This window comes from Thermobia domestica, chromosome 15 (assembly GCF_964235325.1).
Source record: "Thermobia domestica chromosome 15, izTheDome1.hap1.1, whole genome shotgun sequence".
In the NCBI taxonomy this organism is placed as follows: Eukaryota; Metazoa; Arthropoda; class Insecta; order Zygentoma; family Lepismatidae; genus Thermobia; species Thermobia domestica.
This window is the reverse complement of record NC_137468.1, coordinates 79,918,959-79,936,333: the sequence shown is the minus strand read 5'-3', so window position 1 is coordinate 79,936,333 and position 17,375 is coordinate 79,918,959. Positions and strand designations below refer to the sequence as shown.

Sequence of the window (17,375 nt, the reverse complement as noted above, 5' to 3'; positions counted from 1 at the left end):
TTGAGTTAAACATCTAAGATTGGGTGAGTTTGTTCCATGATTTTGCTACTTTGAGTTAAATATATCTTTAGAATCTGTTATAGACCGTCATTCAATTAATTTGTTAACTGTAACCTGAAGGTTAAATTGCTTAACAGTCAACTTGTAAATTCAGCTTTTGTCTTAAAATTTAATTATATATATATTTCATAATTTCGATATTTCATGAGCCAAAAATTAATATTAGAAATTGTTATAATTATTAATACTTGAAATTTCATGAATTATAGTTTGAGCTCTTGGGGTAGTTGACTACTGGAACCATAATTGAAGGTTACATTTTTTGAAAGTTGTTGTACCTATTTCTTGTTCAATTCGAAAATAATAATTATTTACATTAAATTCAGAAACTTGTTATTCAACCTAATTGATTATGGATATTTGAACACTCCTTACTATTTTTGGTACGTGGAATTGAGAAGTTGAAATTAACTAACTTGATATTGTCTATGCAGATTAATAGCGTAAATTAAAAGCTGAGTGCTTATACATGCTTATATACTTATTTAAACGATTTAATGCTGATTACTCTCTACTATAATTTTTGGGGGTGGCGTATTGTGACCCTGACCAGTGACGATGCGATATTATTGTTTCAATTCTTTATCCTTTTTATAAAACGCACGTTACACATGATTTTCCCTGAATTCTCTCCTGCCAAAAAGTTGCATTTGTTGAAAATTAAAATTTTGTCTATGGTTGTAGTTAATTATTTGATATGTTTGAAATTGTGAATGGTAGGATTATCTAAGTAGGGAGTATCAGTGTGGAACTACGACTCACCATATTAGATTTATAGGTTTTGACTGGAAATATTACTAATCAAAAGCGATTCATTTTGGCATAAGTTGTATCTTATAACTTATTATATTATCTAAATTGTAAGAATGCAGGTTAACCGAGATTATCCGATTAGGCAGCAATTGCATTTAAATTCTTTCCCAAATGGCGATGGAGGGATAGTGGAACCTTATAATCCCCTTGATTGGGATTTATCATTTCTTGAAAATAGAGGAAATGTTTCCGTAAACGCTACCTTGCATAGCACAAACCCATTTTTATCTTCAACTTCGTATCAAGAAATACGAAGAGAAAGACATTCGTCCTTGACTGATAATGCCAATAGATTACGTGTCGTTGATAACCATTTGGTTGGTCAAGGTCAGTTACCTGTGCAAACAGGTGTTCAGGGCGAATACTCAAACCCGTTCTTCGATACTCACGAAGAAAAAGAAAGCAAAGGTGCTTTTGTTCTACCAGCTGGTTGTGCTGGATTAACTTTACGTACAAGTCTTTCAAATGTGACTCAGTCAGCTGCAAATGTTAGCTTTTTAGAAGCAATAAAAAGTATTCCGCAGTGTGATGGTTCACGTTATGAAGAATTATTTAAATTTTTGAAGGCAATATATTATATTAAATCCACTGAGTTATATCCCGACGAGGCCTTATATTTTTCTGCTCTATCTCGGACTTCGGGTAAGTTGCATTCGAAGTTGATAAGCGAGTTTTCAATTACAAACGATTGGTTGGTTATTGGTGTTCATATACTTAATGACATGGTTTCGGTGCTGGGTAAACGAGAATTACGAAATAAGTTTATTGATCGGCTACAATATCCTAATGAAAGTGCTTCTGAATATATTAGGGAAATACGCCTTTGTTATGAGTTGCTGGAGGGTAAATGTGCAATGGATAATATAGCTATTCTTCGGCAAGTTTATTATGGTTTAAATCCGCAACTTAGGTACGATCTATTTCGCGATAAAGAACCGGAAAGTTGGCAAACATTATTGAGTGCAGTAAATCAATATGAACTTTACAAAAACGATTTGTTGGTTTATAAAGGACTGACATCCACTTCGAGTGTTAAAGAAAAGAGGCAGTTACAGTGCTATGTTTGTGGTGGTGCGCATTCGTATAAATATTGTAATGTAAGGCGGACAGTTGGCGTGAAAACAAACATGGGCGTGAGTGATCGGCATCGCTCCTCTACTCGTAATGTACATTCCTCAAATCAATCCCGGCCTACTAATAGTGATCTGATGTGTGAAACTGGTTCTGTTAATAGTGGTCGTGGGGAAGGAACTTCTACTATAAACTGTTCTACCAAAATAAAAACTTCAAAAAAGGGGCAATTTATGTCTGAGCATAACACGGAAAAACAACGTAATATGATATGTATGGGGCGCACGAAGGTGAAATCCCGGTGTGATTCAAGTGTTGAGGAATTTATGAAACCTTCAAGTTCTGAAATTAATAAACAGTATCCAGATACCACTTTACGTCAAAAACACATCGTTGCTGTTTTTGTTCAGGCTTTTGTTATGGGACAAAAATATTACGGTGGTTTAGATAGTTGCAGTACTATTTCAATGGTAAATAAAGAGCAATTTGAACGTTGGAACTCATGCATAACAAAACCTATAACTGTGAAAAGTGAAACTTTTACTGGTGTTGGTGTGGATAATAAAACTTTGACATTAAATTCATATGTGGTGTTACCTATAACTTTCCGTAGAAGGGTCTATAATTTGAAGTTTTTTCTTGTGCCTAATTTGAGTCCAGTTTTTATTGTGGGCATAAGGGAACTTAAGCAAATTCAGGCAAACTTGGATTTGGTTGCTAACAAACTGTGGTTGAAATTAGAAGGACAATTTGCGCCTTTAACTTATTCGCCGGTAGATTCAATGAGAGGTGGGGGGTCAGAAATTTCTCCTACTTATCCAAGGAAAGACAACGGTGATGCTGGTGATTGTTTTGGTTTTTCCAGCCAATTTCCGAAGGGGTCCTTGTCCAGATGGTTTATTGGAGAATCAACATCCAATGTGAGTGGCCCAATGAGTAGCAGAGTTGCCAACTGTACGGAAGGAAAAGTACCAAATTCTTTACTGCAGAGCGGTCTTGGGGAGAATAGCTGTACAAATCCTCTGATGGTAGATCCAGTATTATTGGAACAAGACAATACATTGCAAGGGTATGTAGATGAACTTGTTAATAATTATTCTGACGTGTTTTGTAAGAAAATAGGGAAGGTGAAAGGTGTAGAATATCAAATACGTGTTAATAATGAAACACCAATTAGGAAAAAGGCGTATCCATTAAGCAAACAAGATCAGAAGCATATGGATATTATTCTAGATGAATTGTTAAAAGAGGGCGTGATTGAAAAATCAGATAGTGAATGGTGTTTTCCAAGTTTTTTGGTTAATAATAAATCGGGGGACAAAAGATTAATAGTTAATTATCAGGATTTAAATTCCCGGTTGTATTTAAATCCTCAATACACTCCTAGGATGGAGGATATATTAGCTGAGATATCTAAAGGTAAAATAAGATCAAATCTTGATGTCCGGAGGGCGTATCTACAAATTCCACTCACTGAAAATTCTAGCAAATACACTGCTTTCATGACTCATAGGGGGCTGTTTCAGTGGCGTGTTTTGCCATTTGGTTTGGCAGCAGGTTCCCATATGTTATCAAAAATTATGACAGAAATATTGTATCCAATAAAACACCTAGGAATTGAGTGGTTCTTCGATGATATAATAATTTTTCAAGATACTATAGATGAACATAAGCGTGTATTAGAATTGGTATTGCAGAAATTCAGAGAAGCAGGGATAACGTTATCTTTAAGTAAGTCAACCTTATTTCAGACTAAGGTATCGTACCTTGGATATATTATTGACGGAAATGATTTGTATCTAGATCCCTCTAGACTTGAAATTATTAAAAATTTGCCTCCTCCCAAAAATCGAAGAGGTTTATTAGCTTTAACAGCGTTTTTACAGTATTATTCCAAATTTATTCCACATTTTCAGGAAGTTCTGGAACCCATTAACCGATTAAGGTCAGCAAAAGTTGAGTTTGTATGGGGTCCTGAGCAGCAAGCGGCACTTGATAAATTAAAAGAATTATTCGAGACTCATATTGTATTATGTTTACCTAATTTAAATGGTAAGTTTGTAATTAGTTCAGATGCATCAACAAAATCCTTAGGGGGATGTCTCGAAGAATATGATAGTAATGGGGTGTTACGGCCTATTGCTTATTTTAGTCGAAAACTCCGTCCTTATGATTTAAATAAGCCTATATATTTATTGGAATTAATGGCCTTGGTTGAATGTATGGAACGTTTTAAAACATATTTACATAATAAATTTGAGGTACGAGTTGATCACCAAGGATTAGCATATGCCATACGAAATTTAAAGAAAGTAAAGAACTATGGAAGCTTATTATATCGGCTGTTAGGGTTTGATTTTGAAGTCAAACATGTACCTAGTGTGTTAAACACGCCTTCAGATTTTATTTCCAGGGTCCATGACACGCAGATGTTCGAGTCAGTTGATTTAGAACCTACTTGGAAAGATGAGGTAACAAATATGTGTAAAATTAACTTGTGGTTAATGCCATTTGCGTCTCAGGCTGTGTTTACACACCAAAGAAGGGATGAAGAGTTGATGAAAATAATTGAACAATTAGAAAATAATGTAAACGTAGATGGATATAAATTGGTAAAAGGGATATTATGTAAAAAGACGAAAGCTATTAAAAATCCCTTTAAGATTTGTATTCCTAAGAGTTTGATAACATCTATAATTGATTATTATCATAATAATATATTACCGGGTGCTCATGCTGGAACGCAGAGAAGTATCTCTAAAATATGTGCAAGATACACGTGGAATGGAATAATTAGGGACATTAGGGATTATGTTTCAAGGTGCAAGGAATGCCAAATAAATAAAAGTACTAATAGACAGCCTATGGGACAACTCATTTCTCAATATGAGAAAATTCCGAACGCCCTATGGTATTTTGATGTATGTGGGCCACTATGTGAATCAAAATCTGGCAAATACTGTCTCATTGTTGTAGATTCTTGTACTAAATTTATGTGGTTAGAGCCTTTTAGAACTTTAAATGCTAAAACGGTACGAGATAAGCTGTATAAAATTATGTGCCGATTCGGATTTCCCCATTCGGTTTCCCATGATAATTCAAGTCTCTTTGTTTCATCTTTATTTAAAGATTTTCTGTACGGACAAGGAATTAGGGATATTTGTATATCTCCGTACCACGCTGCTTCGAACGCATCGGAGCGTTATTTGCGTGTTTTGAAGGATTGTCTGAAAATTTATTTCCGGAATAAACAAACTAAGTGGGATCAGGGTATCCATGAAATTGAATTTTCTATAAACTCAGCAGAACATACTGAATCAAAATGTTCACCAATGGAGCTAGTGTATAATTATAATGTATGTGATCCCCTAGATGTGAAATGGGAAATTGATAACTATGAAATCAGACAAAAGGACAAAAATTTATTGGTAACAGCTTTAGAGAATTTGGAAAAAGCGTGGCACCGTAAGAAGAGAGAATATGACAGGAAAAGATCTCCTGTAACATATCAAGTTAATGATAAGGTTTTAATAAAGTCCCAATTTAAATCTAGTCTAGCTGATAAGGTGACTAAATCATTATGTCCTAGGTGGCTTGGCCCATTCCAGATTTTGAGATTACTTACAAAAAATACATTACAAGTTAGATCAATTGAGAATCCTAATGATGTAAGAAAAGTACATGTTTCAATGACAAAAATTTATCGTGAACCTAGATTATCTGTTAATAATTAAGATCAAACCAACTGTAATTTCGTTTCTTGGATCAACTGTTTCTAGTCAGAATCTTAAATTAAGTAAATTAAATTAAATATAGAATTATACAAATAAACAACTTGGTCAGCATATATTTTAAATATTGTATGTATGTGATGTTAACATATTTTTGTATTCCAGGCCTGGAATGAATGTCGTGTGACTGTCCTTTTCACTTTGTACTTCGTGTATTCAATTTGGATTGTAACCTGTTTGCTGTACGCAAGTTTTGTTATCCTGTAAATTATTCATTTTGATGTTCTGAAACTACCCGAGCTAATGTAATGTAAGTTAATTTTTTCATTTTTATTATAAAATTCTGTTATTACTTCAGGAAATTTATAATTATATTGAAGGTCTCCTATTAATGGAAATTATTTAAAATTGGAAATATAATATTGTGGAAATCAGTGTTTCGATCTTATTGGAATTGTTATTATAAATTATTTTCGATTATTTACTCATGACCTTATATTACTAATACGGGGATATGCTAGGTCGGGCGAGTCAGATGGATGCATGCTAATTAAATGAGATTTTGGGGGAAAATATTTTTTTTTTTTTTTGCTTTTAGTTTTTACTTTTATTTGGTGGTGCATGAGAGAATGAGTCTGGTATTAGTAGTTGGTGGTGGAGTAGGTGTTGATATTCTAACCAAATTGACACAAGACTGCTATAATCAAAATAATTTATAAAATAAAAGTACCACTTTTATTTTATGGGGGCCTCTCGATGTTGTTGTATGTTAAAAAAAAAAAGTCAAACAAATGTTATTAAAGTAGAAGTATTGGTAACACTGATATATTGGTAACTATGCCATCTAGTGAGAGTTTTGAACGTGAAATTCTATAGATACGGTTTACGTCAGAATTCAGGGAAAATTGAAACTGGTCGGACCTTTTGACCAAGTGTTGTTAAAGTTATAATAATGGTGTATAATATTCATCTGTTATTAACGACTAATTATTGTGATTTCCGGAATATAACTTTGAGTTAAACATCTAAGATTGGGTGAGTTTGTTCCATGATTTTGCTACTTTGAGTTAAATATATCTTTAGAATCTGTTATAGACCGTCATTCAATTAATTTGTTAACTGTAACCTGAAGGTTAAATTGCTTAACAGTCAACTTGTAAATTCAGCTTTTGTCTTAAAATTTAATTATATATATATTTCATAATTTCGATATTTCATGAGCCAAAAATTAATATTAGAAATTGTTATAATTATTAATACTTGAAATTTCATGAATTATAGTTTGAGCTCTTGGGGTAGTTGACTACTGGAACCATAATTGAAGGTTACATTTTTTGAAAGTTGTTGTACCTATTTCTTGTTCAATTCGAAAATAATAATTATTTACATTAAATTCAGAAACTTGTTATTCAACCTAATTGATTATGGATATTTGAACACTCCTTACTATTTTTGGTACGTGGAATTGAGAAGTTGAAATTAACTAACTTGATATTGTCTATGCAGATTAATAGCGTAAATTAAAAGCTGAGTGCTTATACATGCTTATATACTTATTTAAACGATTTAATGCTGATTACTCTCTACTATAATTTTTGGGGGTGGCGTATTGTGACCCTGACCAGTGACGATGCGATATTATTGTTTCAATTCTTTATCCTTTTTATAAAACGCACGTTACAAAAACCAATCACCTCTGTTTTTAACGTTAATCAATATAGTGGTAAAACGGTAATAATAGATAGCGAGAATCGATTATCCTGCAATCGGTTATACGTACCAAGTTTCCTTTCCATCCTCAACTCTTTACTAAATGCAAGACTAACAAGAATTGTACTACAACTTCCGGTTTTAATATTGAACTACATAGAGTAAATACGATAAGAGACAGTGAGAATCATTTTTAAAAGTCGATTTAACGTTCTAAGAATAGGTACCTCCTCTCTTAACCCTCTACTCAAACCAGACACTGCTGGCTTTAACGTTGATCGCTATAAAGTAAAAAATGGTAACACATAGAGAGAAGAGATTTTCTGCAATCAATTAAGCATCCTAACAATATATTCCATATCCACTATAATCTCTCTACTAAAACCGCAAATTCCAGAAATTTACTATCACTTCCGTTTCGATATTAATTGAGAAAATGTCTAGACTGCGCAGGAGAAACAGTATGTCAGAAATTAGCTAAAATGAGATAAGTCAAAATTAGAGATCTACGTGTCATGTTCCACCTCTCGTTTACTTGATATAAGTCAATTCTAAACATGAGTTGAATAATCGTGTCTTGTACTGTGGTATGTCTTTTCACGCCATCCAAATTTACGTTTATTTTAGAGTTCCAAGCTCGAATAGTTGGAGAATTTTTGCGAGAAAACACGGATTTTTTTGTTAGTCTCGTGCTTGTTAAGCTATGAGCGCAACGTTGATATACACTTTCTTATTTATATATTATACTAGGCATGTAACAACACATAAAATATAAGTGATTCATACTAATGCTTGGTAAAATTTAAAAAAAATCGCCTCATGAAATCCTGTATTTTTTGTCTTATAATGTTTCTCCCGCGCAGTCTAGATATATTTATGATATGTGGCCATTTTGTAAATACGAAAATTAATAAAACATACTCCCTAATTTCACAATCTAGCATATAATTTAACGGTGTTTTTGAAATGAAATGAAATATTTCAGTTCAACGTCCCATGATTATGTCCTTTAAGCTAAAGCAGACGATGATTAAGGCAAGTGAATGACGATGGAAGAATTGGTGGAATGAGAAAGTGGGAGGAAATGAGAGTACCCCGAGAAAACTCAAGGAGACGATGTTCTTCACAACAAACTTACTTGGTCAGGGATCGAACCAGGAACTTCACACAACTTAGGTGAGCCACTGTGTTCCCTTAAGGTGATTTTGAATAGTAAATTCTTAACTATGGGAATTAAGAAAATCTTCAAAAACTACTGCTCGAAAAAAACAATGAATATCAACACAGATACCCTAAAGTTTTGATTGGATATTCAAGAATGCCAAGGTCGTAAAAGCAACATTTTTCTCCCAGGAGGAATAAAACTTTTGACTTCATTAATACGTATAATATTGTAGATGAGTTGGTTGATTTGGGGATTAGCATCCCTCTCAGCAACGAGGCTATACGAGACATGAACTTACAGCTTAACGTGGGTTCTGAACCTCATTTACTTCCGCAGGGAATCGAATCCGAGCCGCCCATACCGAAGACACAAGTACACGAACCATATAGCCACAAGGAAGTTTGTAAATATTGTAGAGTAGGAAAGAGCAAGAAAGTATCTTTGTACAATATATATATACAGTCTAATATGAAGCAGAAAATTGCAGTCAATTGATTAATTGATTGTAAATTGATGATCGTATTCAGCGCTGAGGCTACATGCGACAGTACCTACAGTTTAAAGTAACTTCCTAATTATACTCGGCTTTGTATCCGATTTAAACAACCCCCCCCCCAGATATCGGACCCGAGATGATGCACCCATAACCTACACTCATTAACCATGAAAAAGCATAATAGCTGGAATATAAAGCTTGAGGAACAGGATAGCATTTATTTTCATTCAGTACTTTGTAAATAATTTTTAGATCAAAAGATCTAATAATATTTCAATCAAAAATGTTCTTGTAGGCCTTATATTTGAAGAGCTACATATAGTGTAGCAAAATCCAACTATCACTTAACTCAGTATGATTTGCATATTCCGTAGAAAATACAAAAACTGGATTTAGGACCGTTAAAAAATTTTGTAGCCCTTGATCCAAAAGCTAATTATTGGACAAAATCGTAATCTTTTGATGCATTTTTTTTTATCATTACTAAAATTCTTGTTATTCAATATTTGCAGTCGGATTTAGATATTTTTCCATTCAAATGTGTACCCCTAGATTTTAAACTATTCAATTTTGTTTTCTTCGCTTACTCCTAACGATTCTTCTCCATTCAAGCACGTATCCCCAGATTTAAGCTATCCTTAATTCAAATTATAGATAGCTATATCAAAATAATTATATAATTCATTTCCCATTATTTCCCATTATAGTTCCCCTTATTTTTCCCATTACTGTATATTTCCCATTTTCCATTATTCTAATTGTTTCTAAAAATAAATTATAAAGTTCATTTCGCATTAAACAACCAAACTTTACTATCAACAGAAGAATCTTGATATAAATTTAATAGAACTATGTTGCACTTACCATGGAATAAATGTTGTATTATGAACTCAAGTGTTTCTGATCTATTAATGAGATTATGGATCAGCTAAGAAGTTGCATTTCTCTGGTGACAAGTATACCTTAGGTTGAAAAGTAGTGCGATAAAGCATTAGGGAAAATATTATACTTTTATCAATGTGATCCGTTTTATACATACGAAATTATATATACAAATGTATCATTGACTTTTCTAAACTAAGGGAAGGAGTTAAATATCTCCCATTAATAATACTTGTGACTGTTCTTGGTTGTGCCATCAACATTATTCACGTGAGAATTTTCAATTATATCCCAGCTACACTTGTAAACCACAATTATGGAGGAAATAAATATTACGGTTGTCATCAGATATTTGACAAATTGAAGTCTTTAGATTCAGTATATTGACCTTGAGCTTTAGAATCTCAGCTTTAAGAAGAAAAGAGTCCATTCTGACGTGATAAAGGTTAGCTGAACAATTAATGTTCTTGCCACTTAATCAGAAGATTCGATTTTGTATCCTGTTACTATTCATCATGATTTTTTAATTTTAAAAAATCAGAATCACGTGGCCATGACGGTACAATCTCTTGAAATATTTACGACAAACGATATTACCAACAATTTCTTATCTTTTAGCTGTTAAAATTTCAACGGATATGTGGACTATAGACCGTGTCTTGAACCTAGTAATAAATAAATAACATTTGTATTTTTTTTTTGTAAGAAATTGAATACTGTAATAGTTGGTGATCTGGATTTGATACTTTGAACTTGTTATCAATAAAATGGGATGGGATGGGACTATGGTATAGTTTATCTCTGATAGGTCTCTAGTTCGATCAGAGATCACACGATCTTGTTCGAAAATCATCGAAATGTTGTTTCTTAACGCTGTTTCTCCTACTTTCGCATACCACTATTTATACCATAATTAATCATTTATTTCCTTTAATCTACATAGCATATCAGTTTGACTTAAATAATTTTGCTAAATTTCTTTTTCATGATTTGTCACCATCTTTTAAAAGATAAAATCATCTGTAAGTCCAACTCTATAAGTACATCTATAAGCACGTCAATTAATATTGTTAATGAGGAGTCCATTTTTAACTAGGAAAGTTAAAGAAATAGACTTAAATCTCTTTGTACACCGGTTACTAGTGTTAGCGACATTATTCTTGAACTCGCTAACTACGGCTTAAATAACAATGTAATCAAGCCAGATGTTCCGAAATCATGGCTACATTTAAGTGTGGAATCTAAACCAATCTAATGTGTAAGTTATTCCACCGGGAATCGAACCCCGGTCTCAGTGTACGAGCGCTAGCCACTAGACCAGCGGGAAGGGTTCCTAACAAGAAGATAGGGTTTGAGTTAATTTAGAAATTATCTTAAGTCTATCTAGTAAATTACGTCCAGGAAAATATGGTGAATAAGAAACAAGGACACTGGCTTCTTATCGATTTCCAAGTAGCAAATAAAGCAATAACAAAGTGACACACTGGTCGCAAAAATTACGGTATGTAATTCCCCAAACAAACGCATTAAGCTTTTAAAGAATTACAACTATAAGTATTTTCCGCAAAATGTCAGCAAAACTACTGAGTATTGTTTGGGGTAAAGAAAAGTGAAACTCCAATATAATGGATTATAAGTAAGCAATCAATTATTAAAAAAATAAAAGACTTTCATCAATCAATCTTCTGACATTCAGCGGGCGTTATACGTGTGTGATACTTTGATTGTGTGAGTGAAAAGTTGTGAAGGAGTTCTACTTCTAATTTCAAGGCAAGAGCATGGTGATGGTGCATTTCTACATTCCACAACGTCAATTTGACTAAACTACTATTTTAGAAGAAAGAGTAATATAATCTTTTACCTGGAAAGCCGGAGTTTACCCAGAAGGCCATTGGCAATAGAGGTAGTAAGTGACGGTCGCGGGGTGGGTTCTGTATAATAGGTGGGAGGGGGTGTTTGAAAGGTGACGTCACCACGAAGTGGGGTAAGAACAGGAAGCTCCCTGAGTTCTGGGTTGGACCTGCGACTGTCCGGAGTCGGCGGACTCCGATGATCCTCAGTGGTTACTTGAATCCGGGGCAGGTCATAATGTGAAGTGCAGCGTCTTCCAAGAAGCATGGTCACGTGACCCTTGACTTATCAACCATGGCGCTCGGCCGGAGAATTTCCCTTGGCCGGTGAAGCACCATGAGGATTGTCTAGATTTTCCTCCGACGATATACGTCTCACTTCCAATGCGGTTGCACTTAGACTGCTGCCTTGAACATAGGACCCCAAGATCTGGCAACGTTGATAGCGCCACTAAGACGCTCCGGTAGTTTTTTATCCTCTGCTGTTCTTTTTCTTTATTCTACCTGACAAGGAAAGCACGTGGTAGTATTGGTAGTAGTAGAAAGGAAAGAAAAAATGACAATAGCTCTTCAAGAACCAGCTAGACTTAACTTTTAAGGCTTCATGTTCGGTTTTTCTTTCTTTTTTTATCTTTTTGCTGATGTACTAACTTCTAACAATCACAAGTACAGAAGATAGTATCATTTTTTAAACACCTTTACTCGCAATTAAACAAGTACGTTTAGTAGCTACAAGAACTTCAGAAGAAGAAGATTACGAGTACCTTCGTAAGAAAACTTTGAACAACTCAGAAACGTAGTAAACTACAATAAATAACTCAATTTGTAAAGTTTCCTTTTAGTAGATTCAAAGAAAAAAGGAAGACATTTTTTTTGACACTAGAATGATCTATGATCCAGGAACATTATTATATAAGAGTGAAACTAATTATTAACTTTTAAGGTATATCATGAATTATGGAGCCTCACGCTGGGCGCCAAATATTCGAATATATTTTATAAGTTTTTAAAACAATCAAATCAACATATGTCTATTCTGTACTGATATGTAGTTTAGCTATAGCCGTAAATGTTATAATTACAATATAATTTCTTAAGATTTTGTTGTAATTAATGTAAGAAAATATATTTTTCAGTTTCTTCACACAACACTCAATATATTGCAATTGAGGCACATTTTCATGAGCTTTATAGTTAAAATGACAACTATTTTCTCATAGTAACACAACAAACTCTTGTTCCTTGTTTGTTTTAATGGTACCCGGAAGACTATATTTGATTATTCTATAAATTATGGGTATAGTTTTTAATGACGCGAATTATGGTGTTTAACTTGTTGCAAAAATACGTGTTCTCATTGCGACATTCAAGTGGAAATAATGTACAAATGATGAACGAACTATCATAGCAAAAACACCACATACGTAGTCAGATGATAACACTATTTCATATGTATAAACACAGGTACGTTAGAATACACATGTATTTTGAACCAGAAACGGAAAACAGTTGTGTTATGATCGAGGCCATGTTTTATCACTTCACTTCTGTCTAGCACTGAATTTCTGGATTCAGTTTCTGTTGTGTCTAAAGAAGGATTAGGTAGGTAGCTAGTTTTTTGTGCACAGTACGTCAATCAGGTACTGGTCTCATTCCGCGCATTAACACACAAAATGCACCTGTGTAGCGGGTCTCTATCATCGTTTCGTTTCCCGCTTTTTCGCAGTCACTATTCTCCTACAACGTGGAAAGAACCACTGACTCCAGCGAATCGGGCAGCAGAATTTGTGGTGGTTAACTCGGCGCTCGCGCGGTGTTCTCTACACACTAATAGAAGCAGCACAAGGACGAAACGGTGAGTGAGAAAACGAGTTTATGAAACTTTAAAAAAACATAAACGACCATCAAACTTTCTTTCTTTCTCTCTCTCTCTCTTCCTTGTCAAATCTGACAAGTTATCACACCCTGCATAACCAACCACTCACACGCAAGGCAAAGTAAAAGGTGAGCTCTAGCTTACATTATAGCCCGGCAGGCATAAATTAGAAAGTGAGGAAACAGAGATATTTTAAAAAAATACAACCATAAAGATTCATGACTTAACAAAGGAACTTCATGCTTGTATTATTTAAAAGCAGAAATTAGACACGAAATAATATAGTTTTACTTTCCTTTTTGCTCCGTGAAAATTCTGTCTTTCCTTATTTAGCTTTGTAAACATTTATAAGTTCTTTTACAAGGCAATTTTCAGAGAGAAAATGTCATTACTGATGTGTATGAAAAATTTAGAAGGAAAAACTTCATTTTTCGTATTTCGTACTTCGCATTTTAAAATTATTATTCTTTATCCTAAGATGAAGTTCTCATTTTGAGTTCATAATTATGTCTTAACCCATGATTTGTATGCACTGTAATATTAATTTTCACGGCATTTGATTTACGAAAACTCCTTTATATATATATATATATATATATATATATATATATATATATATATATATATATATATATATATATATATATAAAGAATACCGGTTCTTCGCACGAGGTAATGGAGGCTGAGTTTGGATTTAAAAGTCATCAGAAGTAATAGTGTTCATCTCAACGCCTCCGAAAACTATGGATTCAACACTGATATTGGTCATTTTCGATCACATTTATATATCTCCCCTTCCCAAGTTGCGGGGTTGAATTTGGATTTAGATGGAAGTGTCACTGTCAATCTCACCGACCCAGAAAACTATAGATTCGATATTAATATCGATCATTTTCGATCATTTTTAAATATATCCCCCTCCCCTTAAGTTATACCTTCAAAGTGATATGATAGAAACCATTCCAGGTCCAAACCTCTGAAAGTGTACTTGAGATCGGTCGGCTGGTTCAAGAAATTAGGAGTCACAAACATAGTCACTTTCAATTTTATTTTATATATATAGGAACATGTCCCCTTTTCGGACCTTTATCCGCTTACCATATATGGCACATCCCCTTTTTTGACTTTAGCTTTTCTGTGATTTATCAAAGGTACCAAGTGACTGTTTTGTCTGCTGTGTGAGATATTGACGTGTATGAATAAGAAATTTTGGTGTCATCTGGTAGTTCTTTGTGAGTTGTAAGTGTGTCATATATGGCACTTACTTATTTCTCGTCGGAATTAAGTGAAAAATCTAAAATTCAAGTTTTAATTCATTTTTCAAGTTCCCATATGAGGATTTCCAATACTGATTTTTTTTCGCTAAAAGAAAAAAAAAATCATGCAGAAAGGGGTTAAAATATTCCAGGCAGGTTTGAGGGAAATTTGATATATAGGTACAGGTACAGATATATAGGAAATTCAGGTACAGAAAACTGTTTCAATTTCTAAATTTGTAATAATATTATTGAAATGCAACTTATAATTTCCAAGAAAATATAACACATCCAGCTGTAAGCGTGGGTCCTGGGTATCGATTTCTAGTGAAAGAACCTTGCAATTTCAACGTACATTACTTTGGTTCGGATTCTATCTCAAACTGTGGATCATGCACCCTGGATGCTGAAGTGGGATAGTAACTCAAATTAAATAGTTTGTTGTTTATAACTATATTTTCGTACAAGAGGCGTATTTCATTGAATTCAAAATGGCGGATTTCAAGATGGCAGCCATGGACATTACATGTCTTAAAAGTACAGCTAACCTACAGCGATACTTTTGCAATACTTTTAAAATCTTGCCTTTTATTTGGGTGTTTCTACGGTTTTGGACCACTTTATATATTATATATTGTTAATACAATATACGCAATAGTATAGTATAGTAATAGATTAACGAAAATTATAGTAATATACTAACGAAAAACATGAAACTCTTCTTTTTTTATATCACTGGCGAACCTTGCCTTCCACCCGCCCCCCCCCTTTAAAGCAAAATCTGAAATGACGCTCTTGTTTCTCGCTATGTCAATAACAGAATTGTCAGCTAATATAATCTTTTTGTGAAATCCAAAAGCGTTTTCGTATTTGGAGTCTTTCACATGGTAATACTACTCTTAAGTCGTAGAATTGATTTCAAAATACCGCATCATACTACGTAACTACCTATTGCCGTCTATGTTGTATGGCATATAACGTTGAAATCAGAAATTTATTTATTTCTGACATTTCTTAGATGAAGTCAATTTGTTGCTCGAGGCAAAAGCAGTTTTTGTAGTTTATATATATATAATGCTTTTGTGCGGTCAACGTTGAAACAGGAAATGGGTAATTTCTAGAATATTCAATTTTGAAAAGTAGCTTAATAGATGAGAGAGCTTATTCTTGCGTCACTGAATTTTAAAATACTTTTCGATATCTCTTACAGTTCTTGCTCTAATAGCTGTCGACAGACAGACGGACGGATATAATTGTTCTTTAAGACTACCGACATTTGTGCATTGCGGGCGGCATGGTGGCTCAGTGCTAGAGCGCTTACCTCTGAGGTGTAGGGTTGCTGGTTCGATCCCCGACTAAGTAAGCTTGTGGTAGACAACATCGTGTTCGTGGCTTTTCTCGGGGTACTCCCGTTTCCTCCCACTTTCTCATTCCAGCGATTCTTTCATTATTATTCACTTTCCTTAATAATCCGTCTCCCTTAGTCACAAGGGCATAAACGTCGGAAGTTAAACTGAAATATTTCATTTAATTTACTTATGCATAGAATAGTTTGGGTGTCTAAAAACCAGTAACAGATAGGGAGAAAAACTGTTTTCTGCAATCCATTATAGTGTTTCAAGAATATATTGTATCTCCACTCTAATTTCTCTCTACTAAAACTGGAAGCTATAGAAATCTACTGTACAACCACTTCCCACTTCAGTATTAATTGAAAAGATATTACGCTATACAAACTCTTTCACAAGGTATGCACGTGACCCTGCTTCTTTATGAAAAATAACTTAATTTACCTATTAATCGTGTTCGATACCTACGAAATGTTTGTATTTTTTTACCTCATTGATTTATGTGTATTTGTTTCCTTTGAAAGGATATATATATATATAATATATATATATATAGTATAATATATATAATATATATATATACATGAATTTATGTATGTGTGTGTGCGTGTTTTCTTTGAGAGGAAATGGATATTTATTTATGTGATTCTCATATTCCTTTTCTTCAAGCGTTGTTAAATATGCATTACTTACTCAAAAATTAATTAACATTAATTTCATATAAACTTTAATATTTCTTAAAATATTAAATCTTAGAATTACGGAGTATAACGGAATTTAATTTTCCCGGCGTAACGGATATTTAAATGGATTTAAAGTAAAAATTAGTTAAATTTAAACCAATAAAATTCCAGTTCATTAAAAGGGAGCACGGTGGGTCAGTGGTAGAGCGCTCAGCTCCGGTGTGTGAGGTCCCTGGTTCGATCCCAAGTAAGTTTGTGCTGGAAAATATCGAGTCCCTAGGTTTCCTCGGCGTACTCCTGTTTCCTCCCACTTTCTTATTCTATCAATTATTTCATCATAATTCACGTGGTTTAATTATCGTCTCTCTTACCCTAAATGGTATAAACGTGGAATGTTAAACTGGAAAAATTTCATTTAATTTTTTCCCAGCTC

General features: G+C 33.7%; 2 protein-coding genes across 10 annotated transcripts in view; both read right to left on the bottom strand.

Moving 5' to 3' along the window:
• Positions 1-12,145, bottom strand: part of LOC145671982 (uncharacterized) — a 46,069-nt gene extending 33,924 nt beyond the window's left edge. Inside the window, exon 1 of the mRNA XM_081741169.1 lies at positions 11,790-12,145. Coding sequence (XP_081597295.1) covers positions 11,790-12,046 — 257 coding nt within the window. The 5' untranslated portion in view covers positions 12,047-12,145. The remainder of the gene's footprint in view (positions 1-11,789) is intronic.
• LOC145671106 (voltage-gated inwardly rectifying potassium channel KCNH6-like) overlaps positions 1-17,375 on the bottom strand; it is a 754,568-nt gene that overhangs the window by 254,907 nt on the left and 482,286 nt on the right. The gene's annotated exons all lie outside the window — the stretch shown is intronic.